This window comes from Syngnathus leptorhynchus, chromosome 1, assembly GCF_054491065.1.
Source record: "Syngnathus leptorhynchus isolate UIUO chromosome 1, UIUO_Slep, whole genome shotgun sequence".
Taxonomy (NCBI): Eukaryota; Metazoa; Chordata; class Actinopteri; order Syngnathiformes; family Syngnathidae; genus Syngnathus; species Syngnathus leptorhynchus.
This window is the reverse complement of record NC_141195.1, coordinates 5163695-5179245: the sequence shown is the minus strand read 5'-3', so window position 1 is coordinate 5179245 and position 15551 is coordinate 5163695. Positions and strand designations below refer to the sequence as shown.

The 15551-nt window shown below is 39.8% G+C and overlaps 1 protein-coding gene across 6 annotated transcripts in view; it reads right to left on the bottom strand.

The window, feature by feature from the left end:
- The window catches only part of LOC147061529 (voltage-dependent calcium channel subunit alpha-2/delta-3-like), a 77955-nt gene that overhangs the window by 42652 nt on the left and 19752 nt on the right, over nt 1-15551 (bottom strand). For all 6 annotated transcript variants that reach the window (XR_015066926.1, XM_085918520.1, XM_085918513.1 and 3 more), the window contains exons 4-9: nt 12118-12177; nt 5312-5474; nt 2990-3121; nt 2502-2713; nt 1652-1726; nt 379-468 (exon numbers count right to left, since the gene is read on the bottom strand). Coding sequence is in view for 5 of the 6 variants with exons in the window: in XM_085918520.1 (XP_085774646.1) it covers nt 379-468; nt 1652-1726; nt 2502-2713; nt 2990-3121; nt 5312-5474; nt 12118-12177 (732 nt within the window). In the remaining variant the exon portion in view is untranslated. The remainder of the gene's footprint in view (nt 1-378; nt 469-1651; nt 1727-2501; nt 2714-2989; nt 3122-5311; nt 5475-12117; nt 12178-15551) is intronic.

Below are 15551 nucleotides of genomic sequence, written 5' to 3'. Positions count from 1 at the left end.
TGACGAATGACAGCTGATTCCCGGCACCGCAACTTTGCATGTGCATTGTTTTTCTTGAAATTGGCTTTTCTCATCGCCAACCTGCCTCTTCAAGGCAAGTTTTGAAAAAGACATGATTGGGACTGGGTGACAGGATATGTTTGCTTTCCACTTGGTGTCATTTCAGAATCACATTTCGCCCAAACTGTCACAAGGCAGAGCAACAGTAGGTTTTATTTTCTTTACACACAAAAAGCCCAAAGCAATGACAAAAAAGTTGGATGTTGGACTTTCAGCTCAAGTAGCGTGTCGCAAAATCCCATCCAGCAAATGGCCCCCGGACCTAGGGTTTGTGACCCCTGATCGTGTCAAGCGATGATGCAATTGCGTGATACTTACCTCATTGAGAAGATTGAAAGCCTCACTTAAAGCAATGTCTAACATTCCAATGCCTTGAGCAAACAGCTTGTCAAGGTGCTCCCGGAAATGCTGGAAAAATATAATCGAGAGGAATCGGTTTTACTAACATGGTGACAAAAGGAAAAAAACTGAAAGTGTGTTTTGCTTCTCTGGCTTGGCAAAAATTGGGGACGTGTGCAAACTAAAAATTTTGGAATCTGTTTTTACACATTTTCCCTTTTTGGTATCAACGTTCTCACTCAATTATTTCTCCCTCCCTACCCTTTCCACTCCCTTCTTTATTTATCACCTGGAGGGTCTTTGGCTCCATTGGGAGGAGAGCAGGTTCTCCACACTCAGCGGGAGACCAAAGCTATATGAAGTCTCTATCGAGGTCTACTCATTTAAGTTTGGGTGAACGCAAACGTGCAGCGCCCACACACGCACATCAGTAACATATACAGTAATTGCATCAAAACAGCCTCCGGCATCACCGATCTGACTGCAAATGGCAAAAGGCACAACCTTTCCTTTGGCGTGGAAAAAAGGTTAATCAGTTCCAGTAAATGGTTGCACCCCAGAGCACGGCAAATATTACCTGCTGCATTTGAGTGTGACCACGGGGAAGAATTTGTTCTTTATGTTTGTGGATTCGGATTCCTATAAGTGCCCCAACACAGTGGGACAGTTAATCCGTATCGCAGCAGTGCGTCCGTGGGAGCATGTGCTAGCTTGTGCGCATATTAATTTGCACTACAGCCAGCTCTGAAGTAATCATTAATACTATTAATCATATTAATACCTGAGCACTGCTTAATAAATGGTATGGGGTATATACAGTATAATGGTTGCATGAGCCACTTTGAGTGACATCACCCTGCAGCCATATTAAAGATCGCAAAGACAAAAATCGATGCCAATGATATTTACGTCTGTATTAATATTGAGTGAATTAAAATGATGACTTTCAGTTTCTTTTTTACATGCACTGCTGCGGTTTCAATAAATACCTTTTTCAACTGAAGGGTGTTTTTTTTTACTTTATTACCAGTAATTGCTTTGGACAATCAATAATTTCCTTATATGAGCACGATTCAATTGTTAAGTAATTTGAGGTAGCGTAAATCAAACAAAAGCATTAACCCGATGAGCGTATGGCCTTAAAACAATCCCTAATTAATTTCAGCAAATTAATTAATTTGACACTTTTGAATTTTCTTAGAAGCGTCTGTCTTTCGACAGATGGGAATAATAGGAGTAAAAGAGGGCTCACATCCTTGTTGGCGACGTCAGCTTGGACCAGCGTTCCATTCAGGCACGGCTCCACATAATGCAGTTCCTCATTGTACTGAAACAATACAAATGGAATTAGTAAATTATCATTAGTTTTTCCAAAATGTACAGCACGTAACGTGAGGACGTGACCATTCATGAACTGAAACGCCTGCCACAAAGCGATAATTAAAAGTGCATGAAAGCAAAGAGATGTATGCTAACGTTCTCACCCCTCCTCAATTTATTTACACATAAAGTAGCTACAAAAGAGACTAAAATTATTTCACAACAAAACAATAATCCCTGCTATGAAAATAATATTACTTAGGGCTTTGGAAGTTTTTTGACGTAATTATGAGTAAAGTGTGACAGCTACAAGTAAAACAACAATAAGAAAACGATCCAACGAGCCAAATGGATTACGAAACACATTTCCCAATCAGTCTTGATTGTTCTAAAAGAATTATCTAAACATCATGATTAGGCTATGAAATGATAATGACAACTTTGTTCTGTGACGAGACAGAATGTGGGCTGGCAATGTGACAGGCTACGTTTTGATGTGAAATAGCATCAGACTCAGACGTGTGCATGGTGACACACACACACACACTCACACACAGTAACAATGGTTTGGATGCCTGAGGCAGCATCCCATCATCAACTGTCTTTTCTCCGCTACAAATCTTCATTTAGCAGCCTTTTAATTGCCTGAGAGCGTGACAGGAGAGAAAGCTGATTTCTGCATTTCTTCTGAACTTAGCAAGAGTGCATCTTGATTTGTACACAATCCCAAAAGCAAGGTCTGTATAGAATTCTCTATCCGGATGGTAACTGTGTGAACTTACAGCAATGATGTTGAAGAAGTCATCATCCCCAAGAGTATCAAGTATGGAGGAGACAGTTTGCCTGGCAATAGTCAGTCTGAGACCTTTCATGCTTCCACTGACATCAACAAGAATCACCACATCCTTTGGAGAGGTAGCAGCCTGGATGTACCACTTCCTGTTACGGCAGTCAAAAGCGATGACGCCGTGTTCATCCGGTTTCCATTTAATCCCTGGGATAGTGGAAACAGATGAATGAGTGACCACAGTATCAAACAATAACACGTAAGATTCCAGAGGATAAAAGAAATTGAAAGGATTTTTTCTTATTGTCCCGCTTAGTCTAAAAAGCAGAAGCAATCAAATATTAAATGTATTCATAGCTATTTAATGATGCCACTTTTGTTCATGCTCACTCAGCGACAGGCTGCCTGAGAGTAACTGAACATTCACATATATTCAAGAAGGTGGAGACAAAACACACAAGAGAGCAGAACAAACACGCTTACCTGGGTACTGTCTGAAAAAGCCTTTGGCACTGCCAAAGTACTGCCAAATGAGCGATGGGTCTCTCTCATAATTATCCACAAATACTTTGTTCAAGGCTTCTGACCAGTACACACCATTAACGATGGCGGAGTCTAATGAGTCATGGCAGATAGGGAAGAGGTAGAAAATAGAACAATTTCAGATATAAAAATAATTATAATGATACATTTTTTAAAAATTCAACCAGAAGTAGATTAAGACTAGTGCTGACATTAGTACAAAGTGGTTTTGTGCTTTCAGTCAAACTGCTGTACAAAGCTCATTCTGGAATGTATTGCCAACTAATTTGTACTTTAATGAGAAGACTATGACGACTGCCTGGTACGCAAAGTGCTACAATCACATGTGGGTCAGGCTGACAATAGAAAGTTTGACAAAAAAAAACACAAGAGTGCTTGAATGGAAGATTTTGTCAGCCGTAATCATAATTTGAATGTTTTTCCAGCACTCACTTACTTGTTGTCTCATTAGGAGGCAAACAAGAGGAGAAGCAAAACAAGTCGAAACTCAAGGCTGTCGGTATTCTACTACTTTGCTGTAAGAACAGGACATGTGTCACCTAAAATTTAGATTTTTGCATCGACCCAGAGAGCAAAACCAAAAGTGGCGATGGCAAAGGTAATAAAACAAAAGAAAACCACATTTTATTTAAAATATTAGAATAATTGTAATGCAGTCAATATACTATCAAAATACATATATATTTATATTAGAAAGATGTGGTAACATACAACATACTATTACAGTATTTAACTGGATTACTGCCGCCAGTAAAGTACTCTAATCTGTACAAAAAAAACGTTTTACACTGCACATCAAAACCTGACATAAAAAAAAATGTAGATGGAGAGGTGGGCAAAAGTAGTGCAGATGTGAAATGGAGACAGAAAAACAGATGAAATATTCCTCATCATCACTCATGCCAATAAACCATGAATGTATTAGTCTTTTGGAAGCAAGCTTGATATGCAACGTGGATTGGAGGGGAGCGATATTTGGAAGGGAACAATTTGCACAACAATACCAAGACAATTTGCAGTCAGAATTAACAATTCGCAAAACTAATCTTGCTCAATGCAAATTCCTTCACAGTTCCAGATGCAATCCATTAACGACTGCGTAACATAAAGTTTGGGATTATTTGTAGGTACGTATAATAGTATATCTGTCGTAATAATAAGTACATTGACGTTGTAGTTTGCTTGTGTCACATCATACCCAAACAGAACAGAATTGTGCAAAAAGTGGTCTAGATCTTGGAGCCATGCAAACTCTGACATCAAAGCACAAGCGCTACAATGAAAACGTTCAGAGAAGCATTCTTTTTCTCTAATCCAAGCCTCTTAGTACTTTTTGCACCAAGGCGAGTTGTTGCCCACCAAACAAGCTCCTTGCAGTCCCAGCAAATGTTCTCACTCCCAGCGAACAAAGCTGGAGGATTTAAAAAAAAAAAACCTCTCCGAGCTCTTTCCCTCGCTGTCTGTGCCCCGTTCCATTCATTTGGCAGGGAATCAAATCAAGATTACGCTTCCTCTCCTTGCATTAGCCTTCCAGTCGCACTCTCATAGAATTTTCATTCACTTCCTTTCCATTTCAATCAGTCCCCTTCTGTCACTATCATTTGATTCCCCCCTCTCCCATCACCTTGCAATAATTAAAGTATTGCTCGGACCTTCCATCAGTTTGACTTAACCTACTTTCTTCCCTTTTACGCACTCACGAATATAATTCCGCCTTGGGTAGCTGACTTAAGCCCTCGCGACATGTAGTCTGTCTACTAAGCAGTGTTCAAAGGCCGAGACTTCATTGGTTTGACTGTATGAACGGTGAATTAGACGAGTGCTTGACTTTGGAACAATTAGCATGTGACTGAAATAATCCAAAGTGTTACATTTTCATAAATGTAAATGCAGACACCGTGTGCAGAAAGCAAAGTTCATATGAATTATTCAATATACAATTATTCCCTCCTGCAAATATGCACAGTAATTTTTTTCTCCCGAGAGAACTCTAGAAAATAAAAAAAACAAAAATAAAAATAAAAACTGAACATTCAAGACTGGAAAGGACATAAAACTCTTAAGAACTCTCAAGAAAACTAATTAGGACACTTGAACTAAAAACTAATTAGGACACTTGGACATAAAAAATGGAAGATACAAATTGATGAACGACTATCTTGTTGTTGCATATAATATCACTCTTGGGTTTTTTTTGTGGGGAACAAAACTAACATAATAGATGAATGGTGACAATGTACAAGGCAAAATAAACAAACATACCCTTGTTGTACATGTTAGTGGGCACCTGGACCACGCTGAGGCTAAGGTTGACTGACAGGTTGTTAAAGTGGTCATTAGGTTGCAGGATGAATTCTCCTCCCAGCTCCACATTGTTGCCCTCCTCATCCACTTCATTGATCAGCACCGCATTGAAGTATTCATACTGGGCACAAGAGAGAGAGACACAAATGAATATACTTCAAACCACAATGTCTCGGTTATGCAAGTGCTGCGTCAGAAAGTATTATAGATGCTGATGTAATGTGAATCTCTGAATCATCATGCATGATGTGTGATAAAATGCTGAGGTAGGAATTCTTCCCTTGCGCTCCTTTTCCTATCGCCACACTGCATGCGGTGCCCTGGCTTGGCTGTATTTTTAGTGCCTCATACTGGAAAGCCTATTAATAAATGATGGTGCAAGATAAATATAGAACACATGGATCCCTGCAACCCCCAAGCCAAGATACCACCCATGGCTGAGGGCTGAGGGGAGCGATCACACACAGATAAGAACACCTAGGATGGTTGGAAATGAACAAATATTTCACAATAAAATACAAGATCATTGATCATACATGAACATTCCCAGGATTAGATAGGCAGCAAAGTGCAATGGTGGATACACGCTTGTTTGGCATAGACAGCATAATAAAATATTTAATAAAAAAAAAACTTTCCCCATCCACAGTTTTGTGCCACAACTTTTTTTTTCCATTTCATCATGAGGAAACTAATTAGTGCAGCACAGTCATTATTACTGGACAGTCTTTTAAAGTTTGCTGTGCAGGAAACTGTTCTCACTTTAAAACTCCATTTAATTCAATGTAGTTTTAACTCACATTTGATTTGAGTATTGCTTGGTTAAATTCAAACCATTCTGAATTTAGAATGATTATCTTGAAATTGGATTGCTCTTCTGTTGTTTTTCCTTTCACAAACACAGACTTCACTGCTAATGAGCAAATGATGTTACATACACTGAATACCTTTTTATTTTTTGTCAAGCGGTTATACAAATAAAATCATACCAGATACTGTCACGCCCGTGCCAGAGGACCCTCGGCCGTCAAATTCAAACAAAAACCTTTTCATTTGTTTCCCAGTGCAGATCACCTGTGATGTGCAAATGTGTGTCAATACAGGGTGTCCCAAAAAGATGAATACACCTTTTAGCAGCTGATAACTCAAAAGTTTTTTTTTTCCTTTGCAGATTAAACCCATGGATCCAAATGATGGCAGCCAGACTAAACTTTGAAGAAAGAAAATCCATTCTAAAATGTTACTGGAAGCATGGAAACACAGTAGAAGTGCAAAGACAATTTAGGAGGATGTTTAAAAAAGAACCACCAACATGAATTACCATCACTCCAATTAGAGATAAGTTTGAAGCTGATGGAACTGTTCACACAGACTTTCTTGGACTTTGCTGAAACATTTCAAGTACTCTTTCTTCCTTTGTAGGACTTGTCGATGTACGTGGTCTTGCGGAATGCTTTTTGGAGACGTTTTGAACTAACTGTGACTGCCTCCCGATAGGCTTACATGTATGTCAATCAAGCGATTCTAGGCTAATTATTATTATTTTTATTTTTTTTAAATGTCATGCGATCGACCAATAGTAGCATATTTCGGTGACGCCCCTGATCACGGTTGCTGTAATGCTGAAAGCGATGCGACCTTGTAATTTACTAGTCGTACTAAAACATACTGAAACATTTTGGCAGAGCCCTGTGTACAACCAGTATGGATCAACAAATTCATCAATTGATCCATATATCAGCCACTCTGCATTGAAAGGTGCACGATGGTTTTTGAGTAAATTTTAAGTTTTTAAGTGTGCGGAAAATTCAGTAGTTAGATATAGTTGCAATAGTCTTTACACCAGTTAGTTAGTTAGTTAGTTAGTTAGTTAGTTAGTTAGTTAGTTAGTTAGTTAGTTAGTTAGTTAGTTAGTTAGTTAGTTAGTTAGTTAGTGTAAATATGCACATATAAATGAAAATGTAATGAATATAATCCAGTGCATCCTAACTTCCAATAAATGTCATATTAAACAATACTGTATAAAGTACAGTATTGTATAGAGAGGTGACAGTTAGATGAAAGAAATACAACAAAACAGTGGTGAACGACTTAGCCATTTAAACTGACAGCATGTGGGCTTTAATTTTGATTAAAATTGCACCCATTAGCCTGAGAGTTTCAGCACTTTTGGAGTGCATGTGGGCGTGTAAATGTGTGCCTTTGCATCTGTGCAAGCTCCCGTGCGTTTGTGTTAAAGCACACGTGTAGGTGTGTGTGTTAAGTCAGTTATGCAATTCTAGTAGTACACTCACGAAAGGAGTGCCCAGTGCCACTAATGCAGTCCGTGATCACGGTGTTCACAAGCTGATCTTTATGCCGAAAGACCGCATTTGCGCCATCAGCACCCACTCAGAGTGGGCTCGAGAGAAGACGAGAGGATGAGGAGTGCTACGAGAGCAAGTAGGTAGAGCAGCATACCTTAGTTCCCCTTTTCGAAAATGAGGTTGTCATACCCGCCCATATGAGAGTTGTGTGTTATGTCAGTTGATGGTGTGGAATGTGTAAATTAATTAATATTGTCAGAAACATTAATCACAATGACTGTTGATTGAAGTCTTTGATCTTGCCTCAAATTGTAAACACAAGCAGAAAAGTTGTCCGTGTCACTTCTCTATTTGTTATGTGGCACAATTGTGTGCAGGTTTGCCTATGGCCCAAAAACTATGTAATAGAATGTGGTTAGATATTCGAAGAGACTTCACAGTTCAAAGACAAAAAAGTTCATATTGTCTCTTTTAAGAAACACACAAGTTGAATGCACACATTTCATACAAGCATACAACTCTTGCTATTGGTTTCACACACACACACACACACACACACACACACACACACACACACACACACACACACACACACACACACGCACAGAAAAAGCATAAAATTGAGTCACAGCCACAAGGAGGAAGGCGATAGCGCACCAAAAAGAACCGTGACGCTTCAACCCTCTGGAGTTCACTTTCAACTTTCATCACTCTCCGGGTGTGGAAATAAGACTGGAAAACAACTGGGGGCATGGATACAGGTAATTTGGGGGTAAACACAACAGTGTAACAAATAACCCGAGGGGGGAGCCAAGATTTCTACTCAACACTTCATTGTGCGAAAAAGAAGTTTTAAAAGGTAGGCTTCAGTGAAAAAAAAATAGTGAAGTGAAAAACACCATGACTGCATCAGTCTTTGCTTAGACTATTGTTTATTTATTTATTTCCAAGACTGGGTAGTGGGTAGGTTCAACATAGGTTTACTAATTTGGAACTCTCGAAATGTGCACAACTAATGTTGAATATTTATATAAATAGTATGACATCAAATACACTGTGACACCGAGATCGGGAACATTAGCAAACAGATCTTGTTACACAGAGGTAAACGTCATTATTACTCATCATCATCATCTTTCGGCATCTCATGTTCCGGCTACAGGAAATTAGTAATGTACTTAATTAGTGGATAATTATCTCCCCAGATGCTCTCTTGACTCAAGGCTGAGCTGTGAAGAGAAAATGTACCGGCAACGAGGCATGTCAGGCCAGGTAACAAGCAGTACTTGTCCAAACATATCTAAAAAGACATGGCATGAGATTGTACACTTGTAAATAGAGCTTGAACATTTTATTCACATGGATATTTTTCAAGTATTAGTGAGCAAGTTTTCCAGTATTTTAACTAAGTAATCAATAAACCATTTTTTTCCCTTATGATGGAGGCCATTTTCAAAATAATCTTTCTCTTACATTTTTTTTTACAAAATTTTAGCAATTTTTATTAGACTTTTTTGTTTTGTTTATTTGCTTTGAGATGTCCGTAATACCATGGTATATAAAGTGTACTTTTAATTATGTGAAGCATACAGAGTTAGTTAGCATCTGTATGAATACCATAATTTTCGGACTACAAGTCGCGGTTTTTGTCATAGTTTGGGTGGGGGGGCGACTTATACTCAGGAGCGACTTATATGTGATTTTTTTCACAAATTTTCAAAATTCAAAAATCTGCGATGTAACGAACCGCGATGTAGCAAGGGATTACTGTCATTTGAACTGCAAGTGACGTCACCGGTGCCGCGCGGCGGTTGTTTACATAAAGGACAAAGGATTCGATCACGGGATGACGAAGATGACGAAGGGCCCCACGTTTGAAGGATTTAATGATTTGGAGTGACACAAGGTTTGAAAAACGTATTTATGTTATCGTCATTTGATATATTTTATTTCGTGTAGCAACTTGTATATGTTTTTATCGTTACAGTTCAGTAGTTGTTGGCTCGTTGAACTCTTGTTTTGTTAAATAAAGAGCCGTTTACACCGGGAATAAGCCGTTTAGACATACCCATGTCTTTCCTGGTACTTTGTTAACGCTACAATATAGTTATATACTAGATCTGTGCGGCGCACGCGCGCGTTGTTGACATAAAGAACGAGGAATTTGATCGATGGATTTAATGATTTGGAGTGACACAGATGGTTTGATAATATTGTTTCAATATGATAAGTTATTTGAAATATATCATTATATGGGTCTGTGGAATAATTACTCTGAAAATTACGGTATATAAAAAAAGTTGAATTTTGTTGCTGAATGTTTTGCATGGTAAATTATTATTTACTTTGCATCAAGCTGAAAGTTACTGTTGCACACAGCATTATACTGAAAGCAGTCTCAGAATGCAACACGTAATCATTTTCATAGAAATTGTGTGCACCTAGACAGGCCAGTGAAGCAGAAGATGAACTGATTATGCAGTCAGCAGGTCAAATATGCTTTGATAAAGAAAAACAAACAAACTGGCAAATCTACAAACACGAGGCCTCTTCTGTGCACAGCCGAGATATGATCACGGAAGAACAAAAACACGAGGAGTTTTTCTCCACACCTCTGAGCGGGATTACATTTTCTGGAAGCAGCATTGGGCTTTGCCATTCTCCGTGGATGGTCTTCACCGGCTGCAGAGGGCATGGGAGACTGCTCCCTGCTTTCCTATTTACAGTGCGTGAGCAATGCGGGTAAAAGAGCGAGGGAGGCAAATCGGAGCAGATTACCGTGCCAATTTCTCTTGGAAGCAGAAGAGCTCTGGAATGGATAGATAAGGAAATTCCAAGCAAACCCCTGCCAGCCAAATATGTATCCAGTAGCCCCCCGCCAAAAAAAACACAAATACACCCTGAATAGTGATGGAGGAGGTTTCACCCTATAGGGTGGATGGGTATTTTTAACCCAGCTGGTGATAATTACGGTGTATTATTCAACGTGGTCTGTAATAAAAAGCAAAATCAGAACTACCATCGTCAGAACTGTGTGACACAAATACCAAACCTTTGCAGGTTGTGGAAATACAGCAAAAATAGAAAGTCACAGGGTTTAGCGGTTTTTCTCAAATGAAATAACAACCATTCTATTAGTAAAACTAGTCACTTGAATTAAATCAAAACATTTTGTCTATACAGTTTCATGACTCAATCCAAACTGGAAGTTTCCCTCTTTTTGTATTCTTGCAAAAAAACAGACATTTGCGCTGTAGTGAGACTGAACACCAACTTGCTCCCTGCCCAATCGAAGCATTTTCTTTCATTCCTTTTATAATCCACGCAGAATAGACATGTGGACATGGCAGAATTGTAAATGGACAAACTGGTGTGCTTGCAAAAGATCGAAAAGCGCATATTATGTTCATTTTTTGCAAAAAATAAATATTAAGACACATTTCTTTGAAACACAATAATCATTTAAGGTCCTTAATGGACCCAACATTTTTTACAACATTGCAAATGTACTGTATAAATTCAGGAATAGTTTGCTGGTACCAACAAACTTTGTACATAGCATATAATGTATATTAATAATCACTTTTTTTACGATTATGCACAATTGGTAATTGTGGTGAATCGTAATTGTAGTTGAATATCGATTAATTGCACAGGCCTATTTCAAATAAATACATGTTAAAAAACAAAATGTCTATAAATCTTCACAACAGAGTGAATACACATAAGAGAAATTCAGAACAGCACAACTACCAGCATGAGCATAAAATACTACCAGTGCATTCACTCTGATTCCTTCCAAAGCTGACAGCATCACGACACAAATTCACTGTAACGGGCGCACAAGCATTTCCCCGGACTCAAAAACTAGCTGAGTAGCAATTCCTCCCAAGTCGGCTTTGCATCACATTCCTATTTAAAAGTCAACTTCCTGCTGTGTCTCCTCCTACTTTTCGAAACTCCAGTCTGAGATGTTCACTAAGTCAAAAAAGAGCCACACAACCACCTGCATCACGTTGTCTTGCGACTGCCGTCATTTGCACATACAAAGTACACTCATACATGAAGCATGATAGCGCTCTATAAATTAAAGCTGCTTAAATGGAATTGGGGCACAACGGTGAGAGGGGAGGAAGCGGTTTGGTTAGTCTTTGAGAATTTACATGACAGGGATATGAAATTGTTATTAATTCATGGTTCATGTACATTTTATCAGCAAATAACTTGGACATTAATTTATTCTCCTGTGAGAAAATTGATGACTTTCCTCCCACGTGTAGTTCAATCTTAGGTAAAGATCACAGTGACTTTCTCAAAAAGTCGAAAATGAGGCTAGCATTTGTTCGAGTTGGAGGCTAAATACCGAACAAAATTTAATCTTTGATGTTATACTTTCAATGTTGAATATAATATTTAATACAAAACTGTGCGGTGATGGCAGGAAGCGGGCTTGCTCACCTGCAGGTCTGGATCCTCCTCGTGCTGTAGGTGGGCTTCCTCTGCCGCCACTACAAGTCTCTGGTAAAGTGGAAGACAACGAGCCAGTGTTAAAGCAGAATATAATCAGTCAAGAAACTGAAAAACCTGCAGATTATGTGTACGTGCAGCAACCAGATTAACCTTGATTGTTATGTGTCCAATAGCGGCAGAGTCAAGGATGCTGAGTATACAAAGTAATCAATACTAAAAGTGACCTTGACCCCCACTCGCGGCAAACATTGTAGATCAAATACCACAGCAAGGCAGTATTTTCTATTCCTACCACAGGATGAGCAGTGTAAACATGTACTTTGACTTCATCTCTCTTTGCCATTTTGGATATCATTTAATGACATCTTAACAACGTGCAAAAAGTCACTTTACAAATCTTCACAGCTGTTAGTGCTCGATCAATAGAAAAAGCCCTCAGGACAAGCATAAAGCTGGCAGCCATTTTGGCCATCTTGTGAAAAGAGGCTATTTTCCTAAATGGTCCGACAGCGGAGGTAATAGCAAAGTTGGAGTCAGTGGACCCCCATAAAAACAAACTCAATCGTCGCCGGGTGTTGTTTTACATGTGTCTTTGCGACATCCACTCTCGCACTACTATCGACTGCTGGTTGCTAATGTCTACTTATGAGCGACTGAGGGATTACACACATACACACACTGGCCTGGCTGTCCATGGATCACAGCTGGTGACTGACTTTCATTCCATTTCCATTCAAATGACTTCATTGGTAAAGGTAGCGCAATCTTCACCTGTGCTATGCCTGTTTGCTATTGCTCATCGAGTGATTTGGGATGCAAGCATGCTAAGTGAATTCTGGCCGATTTTTTTTTTAACCACAGCAACCCACCTGGCTATTGAATATTGCTGCATTTTATGCTGCAGTTGGTCCCAAAAGGTTATTTATTCATTTCTGCATCCAGTCTCCTGTGCTTCTGACCATCTAAAACTCCCCCTTTTCTATTTTCATTCATCCATCCATCCATTTTCTGTACCGCTTTGTCCCCACGGGGTCCCAGCAATCATCGGGCAGTAGGCGGGGGACACCCTGAACCCGTTACCAGCCAATCGCAGGGCACACAGAGACTAACAACCATCCGCACTCGCACTCATACCTAGGGACAATTTAGAGTCTTCAATCGGCCTACCAAGCATGTTTTTGGGATGTGGGAGGAAACCGGAGTGCCCGGAGGAAACCCACGCGGGCTCGAGGAGAACATGCAAACTCCACACAGGGAGGGTCGGAGGTGGAATCGAACCGGCACCCTCCTAACTGTGAGTCGAGCCGCCCCCTTTTCTCTTTTAAACTCTAAAATCACACACTAAACACTTGTGCGGAAGGATATCTGCCTGAGAGCTCGAAAAGAATGGCTTTGGAACAAAAACCAGGACAGTGGAGCGAGGAGAGGATGAGAATGGAATAAGAAAGTCGCTTTCTCAAAAGGTCTGAACACTTAACTTCACACTCCCAGCAAAATGTCAGGCACCACCTGTGACGTCGATGTCAAAACAAACACTTTTCAAGGCGTTTGGAGGTTTGAGTGGCTGATAGATTGAGCGTGTCTTATTGTGTTTTTCATTTTGGAAAATTTTGAGGCTTTTCTCAATTATTCTCTGTACTGTGGCCATTTTTTTTCTTGCAAATGTCACTATGCAACCAGTTTGATAGGAATTTTTTGATAAAATACATACAAAATAAAATGTACAATGTGCTTTAAAACGAGGGGGTGAAATAATTTGCAAAGAAGGAGGAGGTTGGAAAAAACAGGAGCAGTTGGTTCTCTAAGTGCTCTTCACTTCTGTGAATTTCATTCCCACTACATTAAAAGGACGATCACTTCTGATGTGTTACTCTTTAAGTGTGTGCTGACTTGTAGTGGGTGGACGGAATTGTGTGTTGCGTGTCCCCGTGTATTACTGGTAGCGAGCAGACTTCGTGGTCTTTTTAAATTGCAGTCCTTACACATTGTATGATGTGCGAGTTATTAAGCGAAGGCTCAAACTTCACACTAGACCTGTCATCAAATATTTTCTGGATCTATTATTCTATCGATTAATCGAATATCCATCCATCCATTTTCCGAACCGCTTAGTCCCCACGGGGGTCGCGGGCGTGCTGGAGCCTATCCCAGCCGTCATCGGGCAGTAGGCGGGGGACACCCTGAACCGGTTGCCAACCAATCCCAGGGCACACAGAGACGAACAACCACTCGCACTCGCACTTATACCTAGGGACAATTTGGAGTGCTCAATCGGCCTATCAAGCATGTTTTTGGGATGTGGGAGGAAACCGGAGTGCCCGGAGAAAACCCACGCGGACACGGGGAGAACATGCAAACTCCCACACAGGGAGGGCCGGAGGTGGAATCGAACCCACACCCTCCTAACTGTGAGGCGGACGTACTACCCACTGCCCCACCGAGCCGCCGATTAATCGAATAATCAGATGTAATTTTATTTGCAATAAAAAGTATTAAAATATGTTTTCCTGATTACTAATTATTAAACAATTATTTTATTATTATTGTTATTTATTTCTTTTATTTCATTATTTTGTCCAGTGTTGGTACGGTTTAGTACCGTAATTTTCGGACTATAAGTCACTCCGGAGTGAGCATAAGTCGCACCAGTCATAAAATGCACAATAAAGTGAAAAAAAACACAAGTCGCACCGGAGTATAAATCGCACTTTTGGGGCAAATGTATTTGTCAAAATCCAACACCAAAAACAGACATGAACCAGCAACAACAGGCTAAACGATAATTGCAGTTCAAATGACAGTAATCCCTTGCTACATTGCGGTTCGTTTTTTGCTGTTTCACTACATTGTGGATTTTTGAATTTTGAAAATAAGTCGCTCCTGAGTATAAGTCGCCCCCCCACCCAAACTATGACAAAAGTCCGAAAATTACGGTAATTGAAAAACAACTAAGGACAAATATCACATCAGTAGGATTGATGGTCATTGTTTCCCAAAGTAAAACTATCTTAAAACAGATCCATCATTGGCACGCATAATTATTGAACAATACTTTACAATTTTCTAAGCCGTTATTTGCCCTTCAACGAAACATATTTTGCATTGCATAATTTTTATGTCACGCTTACCCCACTCATTTTGAGTTGCACTCATTTGGGCCTTTGATTATGTGACAACCTGCGATTACAATTTGTCTGATCAAGGCCTTTGATTGGACGCACTTTTGAAATTCAAATGAGACCCTCGTTTCGAGCCGTCAACTTGATTGGCTCATTGTTTTCAAGACATGGATGCTCTACCACCGCGAGAAAAACAAAAGCAAGCTAAGATGGATCGGGCTTGGTCCTCAAGGTTTTTTGCCTCAAATTTGATGTTTGGCTGACGGGCTGAGCTGCACTGGGGGTCGGCTCACATCAGCTGGT